Source organism: Cyanistes caeruleus, chromosome 9 (genome assembly GCF_971803275.1).
Source record: "Cyanistes caeruleus chromosome 9, bCyaCae1.hap1.1, whole genome shotgun sequence".
NCBI classification, from domain to species: Eukaryota; Metazoa; Chordata; class Aves; order Passeriformes; family Paridae; genus Cyanistes; species Cyanistes caeruleus.
The window spans coordinates 1115513-1141981 of record NC_141709.1 but is presented as its reverse complement, the minus strand read 5'-3'; the positions used below and the strand labels follow the sequence as shown (position 1 = coordinate 1141981).

Here is a 26469-nt window from a genome sequence, read left to right as displayed (position 1 = left end):
TGGGATGGGATGGGATGGGATGGGATGGGATGGGATGGGATGGGAGAGGTGGCTCAGGGGAGTTCACTGCTGGACTTTGTTTCGTGCAGGGCTCCAAGCGCATCCTGCGGTCTCACGAGATCGTGTTGCCCCCGAGCGGACACGTGGAGACGGAGCTGGCTCTGACCTTCTCGCTGCAGGTAGGCTGGCACTGCCTGCTGCCCAGGCTCCCTTGGCACAGCTTGTCCCCCGTGGTGGCCTGCAGGGAGCAGGGTGGTGGCTCTGAGGTGAGGATGCAGCATTGCATCCCCTCTTCTGTGAGCAGGAAGAGCCAAGCTGCATGCCAGGAATATCCACACCTGCATCCTGTGGCTGCAGCTTTCCCGTGGTTGGGATCAAAGCTGTAAGACAAGCCAGGTCTCCCTCTGCCAGTCCTGTGTCAGCAAGGAGCAGATCTTTTGGGAATTAATTGGGATTACGGTGTTTGGGTATTTTTTCTGGGCTCAGAGCAGTGCTGCAGCAGGATGCAGAGCACTGCCTTTAACTGGGGCTGGGAATTGAGCCACAACAGGGGACAGGAGTTGTGTGACACTGAGCCCTCAGCAGAGGTGAGTGAACATAAAGCAGAGATGTGGTCTCAGACTGCTGGAAGGGTTGGTGGTCTTGGATGCAGTAAGGCCTGGGCAGCGTTCTTGAAAGGGCACAGCTGGATTTTTATGGTAATTTTTACTGCTGCTTAATTGAACAATGGCTGAAAGCTACTTCTAGCTAACAACTGTAGCTTAATTCAGCTGCAATCTGAATTTAGTGCCTGGGATATATCTGAGAGTGGTGATGGGCCACAAAGTAAAGGCATGTGGGTGTCACAGAGCAAGGATTTGCTGTCTTGCAGCAGTCAGTATCTCCATATTGCACTGTCAGCTCCATGCCTTTGTGCTGCCTGCCTGGGTTTGCAGCCTGTTGTACCTTCAGTCACTGCCTGCTCAGTTCCTTCTCCTGGGTGACATTCTTGTCCTTTGCACAGAGTTTTCCCTTGTCAGGGCTGGGCTAGGGGTGTTCTGCTGGCTGGCACAACAGTGAGCAGCCCCTGGTGCCTGGCAGACCTCTGCTCAAACTGCAGGGAGGAGTTTCCTGCTGCTGTTACACAGCTGAGTGAGACTGGAGTCAGTCCTGCTTCCCCTCCTAGCCAGGGCTGAAGCTATTCCAGCAGCAGCTCTTCTGGCAGGTGAGCTGCTGGAATGTCTGCTTCTCCTGACCCACACTTCTCTGGGTTCACAGAACCCAGGGAAATTCCCCAGATATTCCAAGCAGCTCTCTGGCATTAATTAAGAGCTCTGCACTTAATTCCTGTCTTTAATCTAATAAAGTTTTCCAGATGGGAGAGATTACATCACTGGGGCTTCAGAAAAAGTCTTGCCCTGACTCTCACTGTTCTGGTGTGTGTGTTTTCTCACCCCTCAGAGGTGCCTTGAGGTGTTTGGTGCTCCCTCTAAAAGCTTTCAAATGCTTTGAGCCAAACTATTTTCCTCTCCAATCTCTGTCACAGACCAACAATCACTGGAAAATTCGCATTGAAGCAATTCTGTAGAGATGATAAGTCATGGCTGGTGTTAAAAAGAGCTGGACTGTGCAAATAGCTTGTTTTTTCTTCTGGAGGGCCTTGCTTTTAATGGGGGAGTGGAATGGCCTGAGTGTCTCTCTGTTCCTGCTCATCAGAGGTGGCCAGGCAGCACACCTAAGAAAAGCAGAAACTTGTACATCTATGGACTTGAGCTGTTCAGTTTAATGCCAGAACACTGGACACATTCAAACTGGGCTGGCCTGGGACTGAGGGGCACTTGGCACTTCAGTTCTATAAGCAGCCTTGGTGTGGCTCAAATGCTTTGAAGTGAGAGCAAGGACTCCCTCTTCCCTGCTGCCCTTCCAATGTGTAGAATGGCTCCAGAAGCAAGGAAATAGTAAATATGGATGTGGAAGGTGCCTCTGGCTTTTGGATCCCCTCCTGCCTCTTGTCTCCAATAACTTCCTTCAGTCCTTCTTTAGGGATGTTGCACATCTGGAGAGTCACAGGCTCCGTGTTCTTTGAGGTTGTTTTTGTTGTTCCTCTCTTCTGCAATGCCTCTACCTCGGGCAATGAGCAGGAGATCTTACCCTTGCAGGGCAATCAGCTAATTAGTATTCTTCTTGTTTGGGTGGCCACTGCTCCCAGCTCCCTGCAGAGCAGTCAGGCTTGCTGTGGACTGCAAATTAATATCTCAGGGGTTTCTGGTGGTGCTTGCTATTTGATTTTATCAAGTGTTTTGATGGGCAGGAAGTTAATTTTCATAATGTCCCAAGGAAAAAAAAAAACCAAAGTAGTTCTTCCCTGCAAGAGAAGCATCCTTCACTTGGGAATGTCCTCTTTGAGATCCCAGCAGTCAGGTTCTCATGTCTGCTGGTTGTTTAGTACTATGTTGTATATTTGGAGCACGTGTCCCAGTCTTCTCTCCTCTTGGGATGAGAACTGGTCAAGCTTTATCTTTTCTTGAAGATTTTCCTTCCTCTGCACAGCTCCCTCGTGGTTATGGTCAGCCCTGCTCATTCCCTAATAATCTCTGCTTCACAGCTTTCTCTTCCTGGGGACTTTCTAGAGGAGGTGTATAAACAAATGCATTTTCTTGTATGGAACGTGTCTTGGGAGGATTTATGTCTTTGCAACATAACCTGGCAGTAGGACAGTTTGGTTTTTCTTTACTTAATTACTTAAAATACAATTTTCTATTGTATTTAAAATACAAATTGAGAACTGTGCTGGAGGGAGGGCAGCGTCCTGCCAAGAGTCTGGGGGTCTGTGGCTGTCCCTGTCCAGCACCTCGGGCCCCGGTTCTGGGCAAAAGCATCTCCTGGGGCTGCTCATCTCCCTGGGACCAGCCCTTCCCAAGCTGAGCAGCTGCTCTGGGTGCCTGGATGTGTTTTTGGAGCTCCTGTCTGAGCTGTTTGGGCAGGGCTGAAGCCTTTGGTGGGATTATGAAGAATTGCTCCCCGAGTGTGAGGGAGCTGCAGGCACTTAGGAAAGCCCAGGGGTTGGTGCTCCTTAGGGATGGAGCTTATCCATGAAGCTTGGGAGATATTGCCAAGAAGCAAAATGAACTTTTCCACTGTGTTCCCCACCTCAGTACCCTCACTTCTTGAAGAGAGAAGGCAACAAGCTCCAGATCATGCTGCAGCGGCGGAAGCGGTACAAGAACCGAACCATTTTAGGCTACAAGACCCTGGCTGTGGGGTGCATCAACATGGCTGAGGTGAGCTGCTCTTCACCTGCTCTGTTTACACACCTGCCCTCCTCTCCAAACCCACTCTTGTCCCTTTCCTCATTGAGGAGTACCTGGCAGGGTTTCACATAGCTGTAATCAATATTCACAGGGCAATATTTCAACCAGATTTTATTACTGAGTAATAATATTGAGCGTTTCCTGCCTCATATCTTAATAGCTAAAGCTTCCACAAGGATAGCTTGTGACCTTTTGAGGGTTTTTTTTTTTTTTTTTTTTTTTTTTTTTTTTGTGGCTTTATTAGAGTTAAGGGGTCCAGATCAAAAGTGTAGTTACTTGGGCAAGCCTTCCAACCCTGAGAAGTGGTAAAGTTAAAGCAAGATTTGCTGTGCTTCTCAGTGCCACAGTATGAGAGTTCAGGATGAAGTAATTCCTTTCATTTTGATTGAGAAACCCTTGGCCATTGTTATTTCATGGCTGTTGGTAATTTAGGTGGAGCTCTATTCATGAGAAGTAAATGATAAAATTAATGCTGGAGTCAAGTATGGATAAATTATTCACAAAGGCTTTCTGAATGGCATAGCTCCACACTTTGTTATTTCATGCCCTGTTTAATCTCTGCTGTTTCAGTGTCTGAATGTTTAGAAATGGGCTTAGCAGTAGCAAGTTCAGTTTAACACCAATATTTTTCATCAGACTGCATTCTGTCAACAAATGACTTTTATCCAAAATAAGCTAGTGTTGTGCTGTGGTGAGTTATTACTGTATTAAATAATTCACTCTGAAAACTTCTTTCATTGAGTGAGTGCAGCTTCCCTCAGTCCTGCAGCGAATGGTGAGCTCCTTATTTGAGTTGGCCAAATGTGTGGTGGTGCAGCTAACATTTTTCCTGTACTGTTTGATTTGTTGGACAACTGGAAAGTAAATACTGCTGTAAGGCAGAAAACATGTGGGCCCATTAATTAGAGTCATGGGTCAGCTTCTGAGTGTTGGGCATTTGCTGCTGCTACATGTGGTTTTTCTTATGTCTGTTTGTAATGTCAGCTGACTGGGGTTAGAAGGTCAAAAATGTTCAAAGGTTCACCATGTTAGGAAATAGTTGCTCTCCAGCTCATCTGGAATATTTATGAAACTGAAGTCTTCAGGAAAACAGGCCCACCCCTCCCCTTTGGAGTTTATAGGATGATGACCCCAAAACTCCATTGACTCATTTCTTAAAAAAAAAAATAAAAAACATAAAAAGTTCTCTTAAGCTGTTGAAACAAAGCAGTGAATTGGAGTTGAGAGTGAGCAGTTTCAGGGCAGGGGGACATATGTTCCTCATCAGCTCAGGTCTGTTCAGGTCCCTGTGAGGAGCTGACAGCAGCCTGGTGTGTGCTGGGAAGCTGATGGGCAGCTGAGGGGATGTGCTCCCTCACTCTGGTGGGGCAAGAGAAGAACACAAGATTCTGGGGAGAAACCTCTGAGCTGTGAGTGGCAGAGGAAGGAGGAACTTGCACCAAGAGATCCCTCTGCCTCCACCACTGACTTGTTTTTCATCCCCTGCTGCTTCACTGTCCCAGGGAGGTGGCCAGTTCCTCTGAGATTCATCTGTCAGCTCCCCAGAGCAGAGATATTCTGCTTTAGGAAGCACTTTACATCTGTATCTCACCAAGCATTTTCGCTTTCACTGGCTTTTTTGCTGAGTTTTAAGAAAAAATTAAGTTCTTTCATTAGGTTTTCAGAAGGTGGGTAACTTGATAATTTAGATCAGTACTGTGCTGGGGAAGCAAATGCCTAGTAATGAGGTAGTGGAGCACTCTGCTTCAAGGATGAGCTAATCAGCTGTTTTTTGTTTCCTTCCATCACTTTCATTAGTAGTCAGATAAAATCTCAACTAGCCTTGTGTGTTGCTGCTGTGGTTACAAGGTCTTGGAAATGTAGAGTAACTCCATTAACATAAATAACTCTTGTAGTATGCAAATGATGCAAGTTTAAATACATTTAAATGCAGATTGGTGCTGCTTCATTTCTGTCCCAGGTCATGCAGCACCCTACAGAAGGTGGGCAGGTTCTGAGCCTTTTCAGCAACATCAAAGAGGCTCCAGTGAAGGTTGCAGAAATCTGGATCTTCTCCTTGTCAAGTCAGCCAATTGACCATGAAGACAGCACCATGCAGGCCAGCCAGAAAATCAAGTCTACAGGTAAGAGTCCAGCCACATTCTCTGAGGATCAGTGTCTTCCTGAACTAGAGGAATTAAACCCCACCTGGGCCTGGATGCTTCCTGGGACAAACGAGGACTGGTTTGCACAAGTTGCTGTGTCTGTAGGGGATCAGAGCAGAGACACCCCACTCTGCAGAAGTGTTGCTGTGTAAGCAGGGAGTGTGACAGGAGTGGGGGATGGAGTTGTCAGAGCTTCTCCTGCATGCCACACCACACCTGAGCCATCCACACTTGGCTGTGTCCTCACCAGAGCTCTCCCAGCATTACTGGGGGGTGTTTTGAGAGCTTCTCACCTGGCTATCAGTGCTGTATTCAGGAGATTCACATTTAAGCTGCTCTTCCATCTTCTTTTTCCTTTAAATATTCTACAGTAAATTTCATTAGCTGTAGGTGAGAGCTGCAATCCTGCAGGATGTTTTGCTGGGGATGAATGCCTGGCTTAGTGAGTGTAAATCCATGGTGTTGTGTGCACTGTCTGGGGGGGTCAGTGGCTTCAGACTTGTGATGATGTTTTTATGTGGTGCCAGCCCTCTGCTCACAGCTGCAAGAGTGACCTGCTGAAGGCAGCACATGTAGGTGTTTGTGTGTTGTTACCTGGGGCTGGGCAGCTCACCTGAAGGGTCATTTCCATAAAGGTTTTAGACTCTGCTGTGCTTTACCTGTCCCTTTATGTCAGTTATGCCCACATTAGGGGGAAAAGTAATTTCCCTTGTGGAGGAACCTCTTGACTTGCTGCTGTCTGCCAGGTGGTTGGTTCTTTCCAGGGTAAAGGGAGGAGGAGCCTTATCTGTGTCCTGGTCCTTCCTTCTTACTGGGTGTGTTTCTCCTCATTCCTTTCCTCCAGACAATTCCCATCTCACTGGTTCTAGCACCGAGAGATGCCTGCTAGCTTATCTTCTCCTTGTGTGCCTCCTTTCCTGATTTGTGCCTTAGCTGGCCCTTTCTGCTCCTGAGATGAGACCGTGCCCTCACCTTGAAGGAGTTTCACAGGATCTCTCCCCTCTTTCCTTCCCTTTCAGACAACTATTCCGAGGAAGAGTACGAGAGCTTCTCTTCTGAGCAGGAGGCCAGTGATGATGCCGTGCAGGGCCAGGTACTGTTCAGGGCATGGCTTCTCCCTGTGAGGGCTCAGTGGAGCACGTGCACTCCCAGCTCCTGCTTGAAACCAAAAGCCAATTTCTCTACCTAAAGCACCCCAGCACGAGACTGTTCCCAAGTGTTCAGCTGCAGTGGAGAAGGCCTGCACAGTAACCCCTTCCTTCTCCCATGCTGTGATTTATCTCTGTTCACGTGTTCACACTTGAGCTCCCTGAAAAAAGCATTGGCATCCTTGTGCTTCTCTGCCTAATGGTCAGGGAGTCATTTGATTGCTTCTGCAGAGCTCATGGTATTCAAAGAGCCCAACTGGATCCCCAGCTGTAATTAAAGAGCCAGTGGGGTCTGGGGCAGCCTTTAGTCTTTAATACCTTTTGCACAATAGGATGGAGGATCCCCTGACTAAATGTGAGATGCTTTGCAGTTTGGGTCCTACTTGCCTTCAAACTCTGGCATCACCTGCCTTTCACCTGTCAGAGGGTCCTGAGAGAGGGAGCCACCAAAATGTGGGGCTGTGACTGTCCTTGTTCCTTGAATGTAGGACTAGGGCTGTTTTGCTTCTCCAAGCTGTTGCTCCTGTCCCTGCAGACCTGTCTCGCTTCCTTTTCCCTCTCCTGTCATAACTGCAATTGAGGCAAGTGCTGGATGCCTGGAAGACAGAGCAGCAGGTCCATCTTCCTAGAAGGAACATTTTTAGCATTTAAATGCTGGTGTGTCTCAGAGTGACGAAGGTAACATGGGAATCCTCTTTCTGTTCAGGATTTGGATGATGATGAGTACGAGATGGGGAAGCCCAAGAAGCAGCGGAGATCGATAGTAAGAACGACGTCCATAACCAGGGTCGGTGGAAATTAGTTTTACTAACACTGATGGGGTTTGGCCAGGATGTGCAGTGCATGTGGCCTCTGGGAGACCAGACATGCTGGCCCAGCATGGAGCTTGGGGGAATGGTCACAGCATGTGAAGAGCTAGAAAAAACAGCCAGTGCAGGCAGTGGGGCCATCCCAGGTGTGTGCATGTCCTGAGTGAGCACAAGAATCATGCAAGTGTATGAAATTCCACCCCCATGAGGAAGCCAGTGCAGGATCCATGCTCATGTAAGTCCTGAAAGTAGCTCTGAGTGAAGGGAAGCTCTTCTATTTGTGCTCTGCATGGGAGAGGCCAGCAGGAAGTTCTCCAAATGAAGGGACTTAGTCAGGGGTTGGAGCTTGATGGATAAACTTCAGGTGGTGCATGTGGTGCTGAGGCAAAAGAAGTAGCTGGATATGATATATATATGTATATATATAAAAGCTTTAGAAAGATGCATGTGGCTGTCCACCCTCCCACACAAGCATGAGTGTGCCTGCAAAGCTGCACTTGTGTGGAGCAGGGACTTGTGCTTCACCACACCATGGTCTAAGGCTATTTCTGAAACCCAGGTTTTGGTGAGGTCTGAAATGAACCCTGTTTTGACCTGAATCTGTCACTATCAGGATCCTTCCTGTGAGAGCAGGAGGGTGCTAGTTCCTATCCTTGGTGTCTGTATTGCTTTGAAGCGTCAGTGACCAGGCAGGACAAAATCCAACATTTGGTTATAAAGTAAGGAACTTGTCATAGGAATTCCCTGACTCTGAACTGATGCTGTGTCTCCAGCAGGTGCAAAACTGGGTTTGGTTATGTTAATATTAGCCCAGCTCCCAACCAGATCTCCTCCCTGAGAAACCATTCAGGCCAGCAGACAGCTCTTGCCACATCACCTTAGCTGCTGCATGCTGAGCGTCCCCTCCAGGGGCTGCTGAACTGTCCCAGGTGTTGTCATGGATGGTTTTGCTTGACACCCTGAGCCAGAGGAGAACTTTCACTCTTGTGAGAGCATCTCAGCCTCAGGGATGCACTGGGGGAAGAAAAAGGGCTGTCTTGGGAGAGTGTGGTGGATTTATTCCACCTAAGCTTCAGCTCTCCAGAAGGTGGCTGCAGGATAGGAGTTCAGAGATAAAGGGTGCAGTTTGGGGTCTGGGTGAAGTGTCTGAGGCCACAGTTGGGAGTAGGCAATTGGACATACAAGAGCTCAGGAGAGTGAGCAGCTTTCTTCACCTCAGAGTGGCCTGGTGCCAGCCATTTCCTTCTCCCTTTCCTCCTGAAACAAGGATGCCACCTCAAATGTTCTGTACCAACACTTAGACCTGGGCCCTTCTTGTCTTCCTGAGAATGTGCAGAGAAGGGCTGGGCAGCTCCTGGCAAACCTCAGCTGTTGGATCCTGCAAAAGGGGGAGCACCTGGGGGTGAGCAAGCACAAAGGAAGTGCAGCAGTTTCCCTTGTGGTGTTCTGGCCTTGGTTCCTGCTGTGTCCAGGATCTGGGAGTACGACTTGAGAAACATTTGTGTGGTGGGGCAAGTGCTGAGGATAAGTGCCACAGCTTTTCACCAGTGCTGCTGGTGGAATAAATCAACCTGCCATGCAAACTCCTGCAAAAAAACCCCATGCTTTGGTGGTAAAAATCATATTTGTGCTTGGGGTCAGTGGGTAGTTGTCTGTTGGCTCACCCTTGTTAAGAATCAGAAACTGTCAGGTGCTTTCCAGGAATATATCAAAAAGGCACAGGGAGGTGATCTGGTGGATAAAAATTGTTACCCAACCAAAAGTGGAGTGCCATCTTTCACATTTATAGTGCTCACTGGAGTGGGACCCACCAGTTGGTGTAATGAAATTATTATAGGTGTGGAAAAGCTGATTTCAGTGTAAGAACAGCAGAGGGGATTTTAAACAGCACCAGTGTCAGATGTGCCTGGCTTCTTGCAGGCTGGGAGAAAACAGCTCACTTAATGCTTTACTTATGTAAAAGTGTCTTTAACTTGCAGCAACAAAACTTCAAACAGAAGGTTGTGGCATTGCTGAAGAGGTTTAAAGTGTCTGATGAGGTGAGTAATTCCTTCTGTAAACCTTCCTGCCTTGCTTGGTGCATCTTGCTGTAGTCTTCAGGAGCATTCTCCTGTTTCCTCTTGTTCCCTTCATTTTGCTTTCAGCTCCACAGTGGATGTGACCTTTCCTTACACCCTGGCCTTGCAGGGAGGCTTGAGGGTCAGCTTGTAAATATCAGCAAACATTTTCTAGATGGAGTTTTATCAAAAGCGGGTTTTGGCCGCCGCGTGCGTGCCCGTTGGTTCTGCAGATCGCTTTGAAATTATCTTTGACCTGTTCAAAGGCAAATAGTCCAAATGGTGCATGTAGCTTGTGAAGTTAAAGCCCAGCCTGTTTGATCATCTTACTAGAGGAGCCAGGCAAGGCATGAAAAACCTGGATAAGGAGCTCAGTGCACAAGAGTCAGCTGCTTGGTCAGAGCTGAGAAGGATGAAACGGCTCCAAAGCCCAAGGAACCTGTGTAACATTAGGTGTCTAATACAAAACCAGTTAACATCTGCTTTGGCTGCCTGGCTGGGTGCTGATTCTGTGCCTTGTGGGAAGGAGTGAGTAGCTCCTCGTGCTCCCTTACCCTTCCCAGCAGTCCTGTGAGCTTTGCTGTTCTTCCCAAGTGAGCTGGGCAGGGTCAGCACCCTCAGCCGAGAGCTCAGGCAGCTTTTCTGGAGCTGCCACTCAAAAAGCAAGCTCTGGACTGGGCACAGCCCCTGCTTGCTCCGGGCTATGAGGAAAGCAGCTTTGGTGTGAGGAGTTTTTTTGGTGGCAGTGGATCCTCGTCCAGGTTTCAGGCGCCTCCTGTGGGCATTTTTGGGTATCAAATCAGGAAGTGCCAGGACAGCTTTTTCAGTAAAACCCAAGTCAGGCTACACTGTTGGGAATACTGGAATTTTGTACTGGTTCTGGGAAAGCTGAGACTCTTTTGGAGCCTTTTTAAAGCTTTATTTATAGAATAGGGTTGAATAATGGGCATAACCAATGGTTAAATGGCACGCTCATGGATGCCCAGTCCCATATGTAACTCCTGCTTAACCAGGCATTGACAAGCTTGATCCAGGACAAGCATTTCTCATATGCTGAGTGTTCCTTGGATATAGTATCCTAGCACCAGGAATAGAATCTGACTCCCAGGACTGGTGTACTGCAGTCACGGGGGGAGCTGGGGTGATGTGGGATCAGTTTGGCTCCTAGCAGAGCTGGTGATACCTGTTTCTGGCCTGTGCAGGTTCTGGATTCAGAGCAGGACCCAGCAGAGCACGTTCCAGAGGTGGAGGAGGATTTGGACCTTCTGTATGACACACTGGATATAGAGAACCCCAGTGACAGCGGGCCAGAAATGGAGGATGATGACAGTGTCTTGAGCACTCCAAAGCCAAAGTTAAAGTAAGTGTGAGGCAGCTTATGTTGGGCCAGAGAGAGACCATGTACAGTGTCAGATGTTGGTTTTATTCCCACCCTTCCATGCCCTTTTTTCCCCTCTTGACGTGGTGGTGTTGAATGGGAATGACAGCTTGTGTGTGGGGTCTGGCTTCCCTCCAGCCTCAGGTCTTGTTCCCTTTGCAGATGTTCTGCTGCCCTGCCACCTGGGCACAGGGAAGGAATTGGTGGCAGGCAGAGCACTGAACTGTTCACAGGGTTTTGAAGAGGTAGTAGAGACAGGAAGGAAGTGTGTGCTAAGGCAGAAGTAGAGACAGGATGAACAAGGCACTCTGTCCTTTTTGGAAAGACCTTTCTTGTAATAACACCCTGTGTGCAAAGAAAGTCTTTGCAGGGATTAAGGAGGCAGAGCTGCAGGAAACAAATGAATTCCTCAGGGCCCAGAGGCACTGACTGCAGTGGATATGCTCAAGCCTGTTCTTAAAGAGCTCATGGGGGTCAGTCCCAGCGCTGTGGAGCTGAGCTGAGGGTGCTGGCTCAGGGTCTCCAGCAGATGCAGAGCCCTGAGCTAACAGAGCTGTGTCACATCTCTGCTCAGTGAGGACTGGAAACGTGAGACTGAGCTGCACTCCTGCTTCTGGCTGGGGTGTGCTTGCATGCTCAGGCTCTCAGTGTGTGATGGCTGTGAAATAAAGAGTTCTGGCACTGACCACTGCAGCTGGTCAGTGCAGCATCTGCTAAATCTGCTAATTACCAGGTGTCATTATAGCCTCATTAATGCCGAATAACCTCGTTGGGCTAAGAATAGGTTCTGAGTCTGGAGAGACCTGTTCCCTGTCAGTGAGGCAGAAGATGTCAAGGATGGGCTGGGGCAGCAGTGGAAATGGTGGGGCTGGTGTATGTAAAGGTGCTTGGTGCTTTAATTCAAGATACCAACCACTTGGTAAGCCCTACCTTGAAGGGATTTGAAAATAGATGTGAGAAGCAGCTGCTTTGAGACAAGCCAAAATGTTTTATTTTGCACGCTGAGAGTTCATATCCTGTTCCCTGGAGCTGAGGAGCAAACTGTTCTGGGATAGCTGATTGCTGGAATAAGAACTAAGTGTGTGTGGTCCTGGGGAGACACTCTGTAGTTCCCTAGGTCCCGTTCTTGTGTTCATATCTTGAAGGGGATGTGATAAATGTTGGTGGCTTTGAGGCAGGATTTTTCCAGGACAACAAAAAATCAGCTCCTTACATTGTAATTGAGTCTTGTAGCCTGATGTGATGAGCTGCCTTTTGAGTGGAAGCACAATCTGATTGTGTGTGGTACCTTATCTTACTGAGCAAATGTGTAATTGGAGCCTAGGGCTGGCAGCCAAATCCAGATGCAAGCTGGAAATAAAATGCATATTAGCCCAAGAATCACTTACCCAGGAGCAGAGTGTTGGGGTGTGGGGGGAGCTGTAATTCTGCTTGCTGTACATCTCTCAAAAGCCAGATTCAGGGATCCTGGACTTTCTGGCTTCTCTTGCTGTCCTGGACACCTTCCTCTCCTTTCAAAAGTAGCCTATTTTACTGGAACCATTGGGGAGCAGAAAGATCTGGGAACTGTCACAATGTGGTGGACTTGCCCTGTCAGTGTTTTTGGTAATAAGAAATGGGTTTTTCTTTCCTTGTTCAGACCTTACTTTGAAGGACTGTCACACTCCAGCTCTCAGACAGAAATTGGTAGCATCCACAGCATCAGGAGCCAGAGAGAGCCACCAAGTCCTGTAAGTCACATTTCAAGTGTTACCCATCTGTAGTGCCTCTAATTGCATTAAAAAAAAATAAAAATTAAAATTAAAGCACCCACCTTGACCACTTCCAAAGATTTGGATGCAGAGATATGAATTTTCTGCTAAGAAAGCCTGTTTGGAGTTTTTGGGGATTTGGGATTTTTTTTTTTTTTTTTGGCTGGTTTGGGCTTTCTGTTTTATTTTCTTTTTTTAATGCAAATATTGTTATTAACTCATCTTCCGGTTCTGTATTGAATTCTTGCTGGTGGTGTGAATAGCTTCAGATTCCCTTGTGCCTGAAATGACTGCCAGGATGGGAGATGTTGCCTGGGAGTTTTAGGGACTTCTAGCACTCCGTGGAGGAAGCTTTTCTTTGCTGTCATTGGGATACTTTTCCTGGTGGCTGACAGTGAACGGTCAGGGCCAGCTCAGCTGCTTTTCATTCCCTCCTGGATGGGCAGGAGGTGTCAGAGCCATCCCAGGGCACTTCATTGCCTCTCCCGTGAGTTGCTTTGCCACATCCCACACTGCCATGTGCAGTCCTGGTGTGAGCAGGGAGCGCTGCTGGCCCCACTGCAGAGCTGTGTGATGTTTAAATGGAGCAGCTTCTCCTCTGAGCAGCCTGACCCCGAGGAGAGTGGCTGCAAACTGTGCTGCTGCTAAACCTCCTGAGGATTTTTCTTCTCTCAAGCAGGTAGAAGTGCCTGAAAAGACAAAGAGTCTTGGAACCAAACATGGAGGCGACAGTGTTTCTGACTCTGTCCCTTATGTAAGTTGAAAATGCACTTGTTGACCTTCCTCCTGTCAGTTTGGCTGTCAGCTGTGGGCTGCATCTGTCTGTCCATAGAGCTGCACATGCAGCACAGCTTCCACGGGTAACATTGGCTGCAGTAAGTCCTGACCTGACTTTGGAGGTTCTTGGCTTTCAGCCTTTTGCAGGTGAAATGCTCTATTTGACCTTTTGTTCAAACAGCCTGAGGAAGTTTGCCCAAAACCAAAGGTTGCTGCTGAGCACGTAGAGGATGCTCAAGGCCATTCTGTCAGACAGAAGTATTACCTTAAGCTGAATTGGCAGAAATCAAGCTGGTCCTGGGGTGAAAATCCCAAAGCTCAAGTTGCTCTGCTGGGAACGTGGGGTGTGTGACATTCCTCCCACACCTTTCTCTCTTAACTAGCTCATTTGGGTAAGATGAATTCATCTGCATTGCACAAGGAGGCATGTCCCTGGCTTTGAGCTGTGAGAGTGCCTGTTCCAAACAGCACATCTGAGCACCTTTCCCACCTCCAGCTCCCTGCTGAGGCAGAGCAGGGAACGGGGAGCCCCAGATAGCCGCTACTGGTTTCTGCCTTTTGGCAGTGAGGAGGATGTCTGGAAGAGGCAGGCTCAGTGTGCCCCAGCCAGAGATGAGAGGGGAGGGTTTGATCCTGGTAACTCTGTTCCCTGTGTTTGTGCAGGAGTCTAACCAGCAAGCTGAGGTGCAGGAGGCTGAGCTCCCCACTCCAGATGTGTTTGTGGAGAAGCTCCCGCCCAGCGGGAAGATCACGAAGACAGAGTCCCTCATCATCCCATCCACCAGGTACAGGGGGACAGCGCTGTGCCTGCTGCAGGGCTGCTCTGGAAGTCATGGACAGCGTGCTAGGAGTTGCTCAGGGTGGCCTTAAGGCACTGAACTGCAAGGACACCCTCCTTGTGTTTGGGCACTTGGGTCTGGAGCACTTGAGAAATGAATGCCCAGAGGTGCTCTGTGCTGCTTTGGGGTGTGTGACTGCAGTTTGTCTGGCTGAATCTTATTATGCTGGTGTAGCAATAACAGAGAGGTGGTGTGGGTGTTAGCATGGGCTGTGGAAGTCATCCCAGGACTCCTGGGAATGTGCTGTGCACTGTCAGAAGCAGAATCATCAGGTCTCAAGCTAGCTCAGATCTACGTGCAGAATTCCCCAGTGCTTCTGCTGACTTCACTGAGGTTGCCAGACGGGGTGATGGGGATTTGGGGGCTGTGTCTCACACAGAAATGTGCCAGCCCTGGGAATGCAAGGCCATCTCTCCAGCAGGTCTGAAGGGAAGCAGACAGGGCGCCGGGGGAGAAGCACATCCCTGAAGGAGCGGCAGCCGGTGCGGCCGCAGAACGAGAGAGCCAACAGCCTGGACAACGAGCGCTCCCCAGACACCCGGCACCACCTGCAGGTGTGCACAGCCCTGCTGGCTCCCCAGCCACACACAGCTGTCCTCTTCTCCACCCTCTCCTTCTGCTTCCCTGCTGGGAGGGAACTGGCTTCAGGAAGGAGGGAATTTACGTCTTGGCTGCAATGTTATCTTCCATCCAGCCTGCTGGGGTTTGCCGGCTTGCAGCTTTGTCAGCCAGCCACAAACTCCAAACACTGGAACAGATTGTTAGAATGAGAAATGAATAGGGATGTGTTGAGGAATTACTCCTTTGAAGTAAGGCAGATTGCTAGGGACTGTCTTGTGCACAGCATATGTGCCATGCTTTCGTTAGCTGTGGGACTCACTTATTTCCCTCCTTGAAAGAGATTGTTCCTGGCCTTTATGAATCCTAAGTTCCTGGGTTGCTGTTAGTTGGTGTAAAGTGATGTAAGTAAAAGTGCATGGCAGAAAGAGTAATGGCCAACAAATCCATGGTGGCTAATATTGAAGAAGCTGCAGTGTCAGTCCCAGCAGCCCAGTGTGCCTTTGCTGATGGGGTGACTGGCCAGCATGCACAGCCACCTCATCTACTGCAGGAGCTGGAGCTGGTGGCTTGATGGTTAGAGCTGGAACCTCTTACTGTTCTCTTCTCTGTGTCTTTATTTCCAGATCCCCAGGAAAACAGTGTATGATCAGCTAAATCACATCCTGGTTTCCGACGACCAGCTGCCAGAAAACATTATCCTTGTCAACACATCTGACTGGCAAGGCCAGGTAAAGGCAGGAGACATTTCCTGGAGTTCTCCTGTGCTGTTCCTCCTCAGGAATGGACAGGCCTTGAGCTCTGCACTAGCCAAGTACGCTCTGTTCAGTGCCCACAGGCTGGATTTCATCTGATCAGGAGCTGCTGGGGATCTCATAAAGCTTTGCCACCTGAGCCCTTCCACAGAGGTGTTTTCACCTCCAAGGAATGCCATTCCTTCTGCTTAGCAGCACACTGGGGAATATGGCTAAACCCTTGCACTCAAACTTCCTAAACTGAGGTAGACTGGGCCCAAGGAAGCAAGGAGATCTGACCTTGCAGTGCTTTAGGCTGAGATTTCTGAGCATGGGTGGTGAACAGGAGAGAATATTTCAGGTCAGCTCTGTAGCTCATGTGCTTGTGATTGCTGACTACAGGAATCACCCCATCCTTGCTGAGTGATCGTTGTTTCAAGAAGAACCCTGAGCAATACTTCCTTTTGCTGACAGCATGGAGCGATTTGTTATGGGTTTGGAACAAATTTTGCTCCTTTTGGAACCTTATTCTGAGAAAGCAATAAAATATGTATGGAAGAGGACCAGTGAACATGTGCTGGGTGGCTGTTGCCTGGGGAACTTGTGCCAGGCTTGTGGAGTTACATTGTCTGGTTTGACTTTCTGCTTCTGGAAGAACTGGGGTATCAGTGTGTGAGAGAGCAAAAATACCATTTGAGCTACTGGTTCCACTTTGTCTCTGCTTGGAAGACAGAGAAATGCCTTCTAGAGATGGACAGAAGATGTTGTAGATCACCTTCCATCTGTTGTAGATCAGCTTCCAGGTTCTGGCAGCTTGTGCCTGCAGTATCAGAGGCTGTGAAGGATATGGACTGGGGTGTGTCCATCAGTCACACAGAAACAGAAAGTGTGAGGCAATTACTGAGTGCCATTAATTATGTCCAAGTGTACCTGAGCTGTGTGGTGTCCCCATCAGCTGCATGCAGGGGAAACAATCCCTCATGGGGAGCATGTGTGTGATATCACCCTTCCCTTTCTTCAGTGCTTAAGGGTGGGCAGAACATTGCATTTCTTTAAAATGGAAATCAGGGAGTTGCAGCTGCACTTCCAGAAGCAGGCAGGTGGACAGGGTCTGCTCTTTGCTAGGTGAATGGTCTCTGCTGCTGCCCTGCCCTCTGTGGCTGGAAAAGCTGTGCTGCTCCACAGTTGTCATTGCCGTGTTTGGGCTATGGTGTTGTGTCTGTCAAGAAGATGTTGACATCTTTCTAGAAGGAGAATTTTCCTATGGCTGCTGTGCAGGGAGGAGCCATTTGTGAAATAGCCACAGTACCTTCAAATCTGGCACGGGGAGAGTGCCCAGGAGTGAGTGTGAGAGTAGCTGGGAGGTTGGGGGAGGCACCTTTGCTTCTTGTGACAAGCTGTGCCAAAACAAAAGGACTGTAAAATGTTCTGTTCTCTCCTCAGTACCTTTCAGATGTCTTGCAAAAGCACACCTTGCCAGTGGTCTGCACATGTTCCTCTGCTGATATTCAGGCAGCTTTCAGCACAATTGTCTCCAGGATACAGAGATAGTAAGTTCTCACCTTGCTTGTGTTGTCTGAGCCCTGAAAGCCTCTCAGCTCCTGTGCCCCAGGATTTGGGGATTTCATTCCTCAACTACTGCATGAAACCTTTCCAGCCTGCTCTCCTGAAGTCAGAGTTGTGTCTCTTCAGCACTCACCAGCCCTGCAGGGCTCTGCTGTTCTGCCTCGTGTGGGGGCACAGTGATTAGCAGACTGTGCTTTGGGGGCTGCCTCGTGGGCCAGATGCACGCACCACTAAAGTCCACAAAACAAATAAAGAGGCTATGAAATAGTTCTTGTTCTCCTTTCCAAGCAATTCCAAGATTAATTCCTCAGCTCCTGAAGGCACTCCCTGCTTACCTGCTGAGGGCTGTGGGCACCTCAGCGTGTTCTCTGACCCAGCAGTGAGTAGGTACATCCTAACCTAGATAGTCAAGCCCAGCCCTTTAAAATATCAAAATGTGCAAAAGAAGGAGCAGGGAGACCAATTAAGAAATTACTGAAGAATGTTGTATTTTATTAATAATGTTTTAAGCTGCTGAGAATTGTTGCAATATTGCCTTGTGTATTGAACAAACTCTCTTCTGCTATAATTGTTATTAACCAGGTTTTTTGTTTGGTTTTTTTTTTTTTGCTGCTTGTTCTGAAATATGTGGTTGAAGGCACAATTACAAATATGTTTCCTCTTTTTCTGTCTAGCTGTAACTGCAATTCACAGCCTCCAAACCCAATTAAAATTGCAGTGGCAGGAGCCCAGAATTACCTCAGTGCTGTGTTGAGGCTCTTTGTAGAGCAGCTGTCTCACAAAACCCCCGACTGGCTCGGCTACATGAAATTTCTGATCATCCCTCTAGGTAAATAAGGAATGGTGTTTCTTCACAGGAAGGGGAATGGGTGAAATCTGCTGTGTTCCCTCAGGAGAAGCCTTTCTGAAGCTTTGGCTCTGGGTTAAATAAGACAAATGTGGCTGTGTAGTGCTGGTGTTGCTGCTCTTGTGTGAGTGAATTTCACCTCCAGGTTCCCAAAGTCTGCTCATAACCCTTTTGTTTGAAGCAAGGGGTTAAGAACTTTCTCCCCATACAGGAAGACTCTTATGCACAGAATATTGTTCTAGAAGCCCTTTTCCCTGTTTGAAATGTTAAATTCAGCAGGCACCTCATTTCCCAAAGCAATAATTGTTCTGGCCTCCCTGGACTTCACTCAGAAAATGCTAATAGAGGAGGGGTTGAAAATTTTCTAAAGGCTCTGAAACTGCTGAGAATTCAAATTATTCAAATTACATGCATCTTTTGACCTTTATGTGCTGGTCTGTTCAGGTTTTTCCCTCAGTTTTCCAACACTTTATCTCTGCCCCTCCAGCAGCTCAGCAAACCTGCCTGGCTGGAAAGTTCCCCAGCTTGGGTTGCTTGTGGTGAGGGAAACAGGACTGACAACAGCAGCAGGGCTCTTGTTGTAGTCAGGAACACGAGGAATGCTGTGGTGGCAAGGCCTGGGGAGCAGGGACATCTGGGCACTGCTGGTGTGGACAGAGCACTTCAGTGATGTAAGCTACAGAAGGCTTGAAAAGCACTTTTTTTGCCAGTGTTTTCCAGTTTTTCTGGGTTTGGGAGCAGCTGATGGCAGTTCCTGTAGGAATCAGAAGCTGCTGCCCAGCACTATGAACACTGGGGTTAGGCTACCCATTCAGTGGTGGCATTTGCAAAACTTAAATAAAAAAGGCAGAGGAAAAGAGCTGGATCCTTCTGTAAAAAATGGCATTTAGTTTCCAAAGTGGTTGGCAGGAAGAGAAGAGAGAGCCCTTTGGGGAGTAAAAACAAAAAAAATAATAATAATTTCTGCAAGGTTAGATGTGCTTTGAATGAGAATCTGTGTCTGAGACTTTGCTGCTCACTTGCTGACTGTCTCCTGGCCTCAGGAGAAGAGTTTTCTGTCCTGCAGTTTTTAATGATCTGAAAATACTCTCTCTTTGAAAGTGAAACACAAGATTTAGCTGGTGTGGGTTTGGGTTGGCTTTTTAACCTTAAAACTTCATTTTGTAATAAAAAAAGAAAAAATTAGCCAGCCACTTTGATAATGAAATACCGTGAATTCTTTTTAAATTCTACTTTAAATATAGAAACTTCTCTAACAGGACCTTTTCCATAGAAGTCTGCAGTATTTCCTGATTGGATCAAGTGCTTATTTCTGGCCAGATCCCTGGCAGTTCATTAAAGTGATTGAGGAGCCACCTCTCACTTCTGACAATTGAAAAAGCACCAAAGACAGAATGGTGACTGTGCCATAAATGTCTTAAAGGAAAAGCCTCTCTGCTGCTTGCAATACCTTTGAACTAGGCTTGGTGGACTTTTTCCTTTTTCTGAAGGTTTTGCCTTCTGAGTCCACCACTGCAGTTCCTCTCCAGTGACAGAAGGGTCAGCCTGCAGTGGTTTCTTAGCAATCAGAAATGCTTCTTGTCCGTAAACATGTGAACTGGGAGATTCAGTCCTGCTCCATGCTACTGATTCTATGCCTCTTTTGACTAGATAAACAACTGAAAAGGGGAAAATCAAATAAAATGTTGGGGGTTATTTTGGCTGTTTGGGGTATTTTAACATTTACACAGCTTCTATGGGTAGAATTTCCTGTTCATTGCTCGTTTCCATGTGCAGTGTGTTTTCCCAGCGTGTGGGAAAACTTCTTCAGTATGTGCTGTGTGCACTGCTTAAAACCCCACTGCAGGAGAAATGACCCGTTATCTTTTCTTTTTTCATTCATAATTGAATTGATTATGAATTCAAGATCCATAATCTCGAATATACTAGATTATTCAAGGATAATCTAGTGACACTGAGGCAGCCCTGCTTTCACCTCTCTCTGAAGTCTGGAAATCAGTTTGGAGGTTTGGAGAACTGAGACAGTGGCTTTATTGTTTGGGTTTTTTTTTTTTCCACCAGAGATTTCCTGGACCATGGTGAGTACAGTTAAGCAAGTGGGGTTGTCTTGAAGGAATTTGTCAGCTTTCCAGTTAGCAGCTGGTGACTCAGCTGTTGCAGCCTCTGGAAGTGTGGCTTGATGAGCAAATTTGATGTGCAGGAAGGATGAAAATAATGTGATTAAGAGGAGCTCTGAGGCTGCCTCATGGCTGACTGTAAGTGTAGAGGACTGCTGCTGAGCAGGACTGCCAGGTGGTGACTGGGGAGGCTGATCCTGGCTCACCTTTTCTCCTGTGTTCCAAGACTGCAGGGGCTGTTGTTTGTTTTGGGGACACAGGCAGCCTAAAATGAAGGTGGCAACTTTTTGTCACCTGGGCAGAGTTTGCCACTTGAACACCTTCCCTGTCCTGCTCAGTGTAAGTATGAAGTGAGATCTCCATGCAGGGCTGGAGGCTGGGCACACAAAGCTTCTGCAAGGAGACCTCTCCTTGCTCCTGGAGGAGCTGAGCCAGAGTGAGCTGGGAGTACCACTATTCACTGGTACTGTAATCCTGGGGCTCTGTGTTCTGTCTCTAGCTGCAGAGTATTTATTGAGCTCATAGCCCTTCTCCACAGATTAAACAAGCCTCACTCGGTCCTTTCCCCTGCCTGGGGGAAATTGCCTCTTGTCAGTGTTGCAAAACTGCCGTGGGGTGCAAATGGTGCTTGGAGAAAGGGGTCTGGCCCCTCCTGGCAGAGATGCAGCTTGTGCAGGAAGGGCTGCTTGGGAAAGCTGCTTGAAAAACTGAGAGGCTGCCACAGAGAGCTGTAGAGCCTTTGTGCCTTCCAAATCATTCCTTTCCTCAGCAGTTTCCCAGTCCTGTTTGATTTGGCCTTTTAAAATTTAATTTGTTAGGGGGAAAGTGTCAAGTGAAAGATGTTGGTGTGTTGAGGCAGTCTGTGTTGTTTGCATGCTCTTGTAGAGATAAGCTGGACTAAATGACTTGGTTATAATTGAAGAAGTTTATTTCTGAGGTGTCTAGTGTGGTTTTGATTCTAAAGTTTAATTCCTTACAGGTCAAACCCACGCTTGTGTTCAGTGCTGGAGAGCACAGCTGTCATGTTTTCCTTTCTTTCTTAGGCTCTCATCCAGTGGCCAAGTATCTGGGGTCTGTAGATTATAGATACAACAACTTCTTCCAAGATCTAGCCTGGAGAGATCTGTTCAACAAACTTGAAGCACAGACCACTGGTAAGACTCTGTGTCTGTCTGGCCGGTGTGGGATGAAAAGCTTGAATGAGTAATTTTAGCAAAGGTCAAGTAAATACAAGAGGAAGCAGACAAGTGTTTTTGTTCCTCTTTTCTCCTCACTCCACCACATTCCCATTTCAGATGCTGACCTTTCTGAGTCTCGCACATGGTGGTTTGCAAACAGTTATTGGCTCCCAGAGGCACTAACTAGCTGCCTCTGAGTCATGCTGCTCTCACCTAGCTCTCAGCTCTGTTCTTTGATGTGGAGGTCTCACTACTAAGTTCAGTACATTGATTTCCTTCAGGAATTGTGCAGCCTAAAACGTTTGGAAAACTGGAAGCTCTGGGAAGATTAACTTCTGTTAGTTGTGTGTGAGAAAGATCCTGCCAGCAGACTTGGAAACGCTCTCATTAAAGAAGAATTTTGTTCTTCACCGGTGTGGTAACAAGTGGGAGCTGCCCTGGGTCAGACCAACAAGTTCCTGTTCTGATCTGAGTTTGTTCTAGGACAGATTAAAGCCTTACTTCATGATGAAGTACTAAATTGTTTAAAATATGAATGCTTACAGTTTCTTCCTCCATTTCTTCAAGAATGGAAAGAAACAGGAGAAAGGAGGATTTGCACCATTCAGGGCTACGTGAAGGCTTGAGACTGGACACTGCTGTGGGCAGCATTGCCCGTACAGAAATTTCATTAGAAGGAAAAAGCTTTGGAGATTTGGGAAAAAAGATTTGCAGCACCATGAGCGTGGGGAGGTTGCAATGTTGGAATTGCAGAGTTGCAGAGACTCCCAGGATGCTCCTGGAAATCCTCTATCCATGAGGGGAAGAGAGGGACCTCTTAATGGGTAATTAATTGTTCAGAGCTGTTTCCAGCAGATGGGGACAGGGCTGAACAAGGCCTGGGGCAGCCTGTTCTGGAGGGGAAGTCAGCCCTGTTTGGAACAGGAGGCTGGACTAGAAATCTCCTAGTGAACTGTCCAACTCTACACTTCCCCTTAATCCTGAGTTCAGGGAAGAACTGGTGTATGGAACTGGTTTCCTTTAGTTGCTTGCTGCACTTGAAAATGCAGAAAAATGTCAATACCGACTTGATTTTTGTGTCTGAATTAGGAATGCTTCCTTACCTATAGAGATCCAGAAGGAGCCACAGCCATTCTTTAGTTGGTTACGTGCTGTATGCTATGAGGAAGATTCCACCTCATTTTTGTGAAGTGCAGACTTTGTGCATTCTGCATTTTTGTCTGCGTGGTGGCAACTGCACAGGAGCTCTGCGATGGCACAAGAAGACCTGGCAGAGAATCACAAGTCTTACCAGTTCACTGTTCAAATACAAAGAGTTTGGGTTAAAATTCCCATTTTAGAGTATGGAAGTGTCCACTGAAGGTCACTTGTGTTCCTGTGATCTCACAGTTGAGGCTCTTTGGTTGAAACCAAAGAAATATGGAAGGCATTTAGGAAATGTCTTTGTGTCGACTTGAATGAATCACAATCTCACAAATACCCGTGATCTTTGTGCCCTTCCTACCCTTGTGTGTCCCTCAGTCAACTCTGATGAGTTCATTAGAAACTCAGGTAGCTCAGTGCTGGTGTGAGCAGAGCAGCTCACCTGGGAGAGATGGCCAGGCACCTTCTTCAGCAGATACCTGCAGCCAAGACATGAAAAACTCTAAAGCTGACTTCAGGCAGGTACAAAGAAGAGCTTTTAACAAATCTAAAAGACCCCGGCTTCAGTCAGAAATGCTGAATTCAGGTTCAGCTTTACTGTGCTCTGGGGTAGGCAGAGCTTCTTGTGCAAGGTGCAGCTCAAATGGAGCTGGCTGGGCACCACCAGCAGGTGGAGGGCAGTGCTGGCAGCGCTCTGAGGAGTCACTTGAATGCTTTCCCCTCTGTTCTCCTGCAGTTTCGGAAGCGCCCGACGTCGTGTCCCGGATAACGCAGTACATAGCAGGGGCAAACTGTGCTCACCAGCTGCCCATTGCTGAAGCCATGCTGACCTACAAGCAGAAGAGGTATGATCCCCCATCCTGCTGCCTCCCAGGACGAGCAGCTGCTTGAAAGCAAAGTGATTTTCTCGTGTCATGCCAGCAGTCTGAACACCAAAAGGCAAAGCCTTGGGAGCCTCAGGGTAGCCTGCACACAGGGGTGTGTCCCACTCAGTGAACCTACAGCAGCAGGGTTGCTTTAGGTGCAGTGATTCTTGCTTTTGAAGATGTAAGAGGTTTGGGGAAGTGTGGGCTAAGCAGGATGGGGAATGGATGGATTTTATGTGCTTAGGTTCCAGAGTCTCTCACCACAGCAGCCTTAGGTGCTTGAGACTGGACCTTGGCGTTCTCCCACAAAGCATCTTCCATGAGACCTGACCTTTTTTCACACTGGTGTTTAGGGAGCTAAACCCCTTTCTTTTTGGAGTGTAAATAGCAGAGCTTCTTGCAGGAGACAAAATCCTTGTTGATTGGCAGTTGCAAACTGCCAGGACTCCTGCTGAGGAGGGCTGACATTCACCAGATTTCATTTCAACTTTCCTTAAGGAATAAGCAGGCTGTAGGAGGGAGGATTGGGGCCTGAAAACGAGATTCAGGACTATGTAGGGCCTCCTGTGGCCACGGTCCAGGAAGAAGAGTAAGTGCCACTGAAGGTAGAGAAGCACTGTTATCAAGGGACAGAGGAGAATAATAGATTTGAACTCAGCTGATGTGAGTTTTCTCAGGGGTTTGCAACTCCCTTTGAGACATGGATGTTGTTAATTTTTAATTACTTCTATTTGATTTTTCATTTTTGGTCCATTAACATCCCTTATTGGTGTCTCCTTTGCCTAAGAACTGGGAGAAATTAAAAGTGTGGGTAGTGTCACTTTTCCCCCTTCTTTTTTTGGGAATTCTCATTGTATATTGCTTTTCCATTCCTGTGTCTGCTCTCCCATTACTGTGCAGAAATGATTCAGTGGAATTTCACCCATTCTACGTGTTTTTCCTGTATTTCCAGACTGACTAGTCAAGTAAAAGAGAGACTGGTCTAGTCTCTTCATGTATTTCCGGACTTCCATAAAGATAACATGTTAATAAGGATGACATTTAAAGAGCTACAGAGCGCTTGAAGCTCTTGCCTTCATTTCTGCATTTTGTTTTTGGTGTGAAGGCTTCCCTTTGTTAGCAGCAGGGAGCTCAGATGCCTCAGTGCAGTGTGAACCCCTCCTGAGGCTGCCTGGTTCTTTCTCTGCACCCTGCAGGTGCCGGCTTCTGCACTGCTTTCCTCTGCCTCCTCTTCATTTTTGTCATTAAGTCAATTAAATTAAAGGCTTTGAGTTTCTAATGTGTCCAGAAGGTCAGTTCAGCACTTTGGTGGAAAACAGCTGAAATGTATTTGAGGAAGCCCTGCCCTTATCCCTCCCTGCAGTGTGTGGGACCGCTTTACCAAGCTGGTGTGATCCATTTGGGTTTGACACCCTTTGGACTCTTCATGCCTGGATCTGCTCACAGTTTTAATTTAGGAGGTTATTGGGAGGAGAGATTGCTGGAACTCATGGTCAAACTTTGGCCTAGACTGCAATCTCTCTGTGTTTCTGTGTGTCTGCCTTAAAATAACTTGTGCTTTCAGGTCAGTACCCCCTGAGCAAAGGAGAGTGAGTCAGAGGAACAGGCACTCCAGTGGAGCATGGGCAGCTGTCTCCTGTGTGCCTTCCTTTAGGAATGGGGGTCTCTGTCATTGGCAGCAACTTAGGGAGGGTTTGTTAAAAACAACACAGAAATTGTGTCTCCATTAGCACTATCTAAACAAATGTATCGATTTGTTGTAAGTATAATAACACATTTATCTTTTTCTTTGGTTGCTTCCTGAAAAGGAAAAAGAGCTTTCATTTTGATTTTGCCATAAGGTATCAGTTCCTTTTAGGTTCCCTCTCCCAGCTCCTCTCTTTTCCCGGTGAACTGGTGATTTGTGCCTTGTTTAACAGCTCCTGCGGGTCTGGGATGCACAGTTTGTGCTCTAGGTTGAATTCTGCTCGCTGCTTTGAAACTGTGGCATCTGCTGGCAGAATGCATTGTTGAAAGTGACTGCTGTGCCTTTGGACCACACATTTGGGTTCCCAGGATGTAGATTGAGTGGGAATGAAGGAGTTGGTGGGAGAGCAGCTTAGAGCAGTCAGTACAAAGTGGAGAAGGTGGGGTTTTTTCTTGTCTTCTCCCTTAGCCATCAGAAGATATAGTGTAGCTCCAGAAGGATCAGGATGGACAAAAGGCTTTTCAGTTCCTGTGGGTTGGAACTGGAGTGCTGTAGGTGGCACTCAGTGGGGATCAGCTGTGCAGTGCCTGAGTGCAGGCCAGCAAAAAACTCCCTGTAATCAAAAATTTGAGGACTAAACCCTACTGGCAGAGCATCCCAAACGTGTGGGACTTCTCTGAGCTTGAGAAAGAGAAGACAGATGTGTGCTAGCAGTGGAGCTGTGCTCTCTGAGCTGTCTCCAAAACCCCCATGCTCTGCAGGGTCCCCTGCTTTGAATCATACGATCATTGGGCACTTTTTATTTTGCACTCAGCACACAAAGTTACTGCAGCTCCCTCCCCCTTGAGGCCAGGGGTGAATGGCTTTTCTCCAAGGCCAGCTTTCAAGGCAGTGGTCCAGGTAGAAACAAGCAGCACTACCTACAAATTCACTGTAAGAGAAATCTCCCAGAATCCTGGCATTTGCTCTGTTAAACAAGCCCTAGTGGTCCAAGGAAAGCCAAGCCAGCCTTTAGGATGTAGCTGTATGTGATGAGCTGCTTTATAACTCTCTTGCCAGCTGTCCCTACCCTGACTGACCCCGCTCTCTCCCCGTGCCCTTGTTCTGTTTGTCATGGCAAAGGTTGGCGCATGTACTGCCTGTGATGGACTGCAATGGTGCCAGAGCTTTGTCCCGGCCTTCCGGAGCATCTGCTGACCTCACCTGGAAGCAGGGGGGCTGCTGTGAGGAAAGGGGGTCACGAAGGAAATGCAGTGCCATTGCAGCTCCTCTGAGTTACACTGGGTGACTGAGCCTGTCCGTGAGCTCTGGGAGAGGTCCTGGTTGCTGAATTCTGAAGGAACGGTGCAATCCAGACAAAACCTGGGGAGCTGAGATTTGGGGACGGGCTGGGCCTCTCACTAGGAGGGGCACGTCACTGGTGTCGCTCTGCATCGCTCTCCTGAGAGAAACCCTGTGGTATTTGAGGTCTGAGATTCAGCACTCACTCATTCCCAGAGCAGCTGGGCTGCCGGTCAGTTCTGGGCTGGTGTCACCCACTGTAATTCAGTGCCCAGCACAGCTCATGCCATGTGGCTTCT

The 26469-nt window shown here is 47.8% G+C and overlaps 1 protein-coding gene across 15 annotated transcripts in view; it reads left to right on the top strand.

Moving 5' to 3' along the window:
• Positions 1–26469, top strand: part of PACS2 (phosphofurin acidic cluster sorting protein 2) — a 75859-nt gene that overhangs the window by 30543 nt on the left and 18847 nt on the right. The window contains exons 3-19 of one of the 15 annotated variants that reach the window (XM_086841872.1): positions 90–179; positions 3135–3260; positions 5251–5413; positions 6454–6527; positions 7289–7345; positions 9371–9430; positions 10651–10808; positions 12466–12556; positions 13257–13331; positions 14018–14139; positions 14612–14747; positions 15378–15482; positions 16929–17035; positions 17726–17880; positions 21059–21169; positions 23073–23181; positions 25011–25043. In XM_086841872.1, coding sequence (XP_086697998.1) covers positions 90–179; positions 3135–3260; positions 5251–5413; positions 6454–6527; positions 7289–7345; positions 9371–9430; positions 10651–10808; positions 12466–12556; positions 13257–13331; positions 14018–14139; positions 14612–14747; positions 15378–15482; positions 16929–17035; positions 17726–17880; positions 21059–21169; positions 23073–23181; positions 25011–25043 — 1772 coding nt within the window. Of the gene's footprint in view, positions 1–89; positions 180–3134; positions 3261–5250; positions 5414–6453; positions 6528–7288; positions 7370–9370; positions 9431–10650; positions 10809–12465; positions 12557–13253; positions 13332–14017; positions 14140–14611; positions 14748–15377; positions 15483–16928; positions 17036–17725; positions 17881–21058; positions 21170–23072; positions 23182–25010; positions 25044–26469 lie in introns of all 15 variants that reach the window. The other 14 variants (XM_086841871.1, XM_086841870.1, XM_086841869.1 and 11 more) reach the window with 14 other exon arrangements.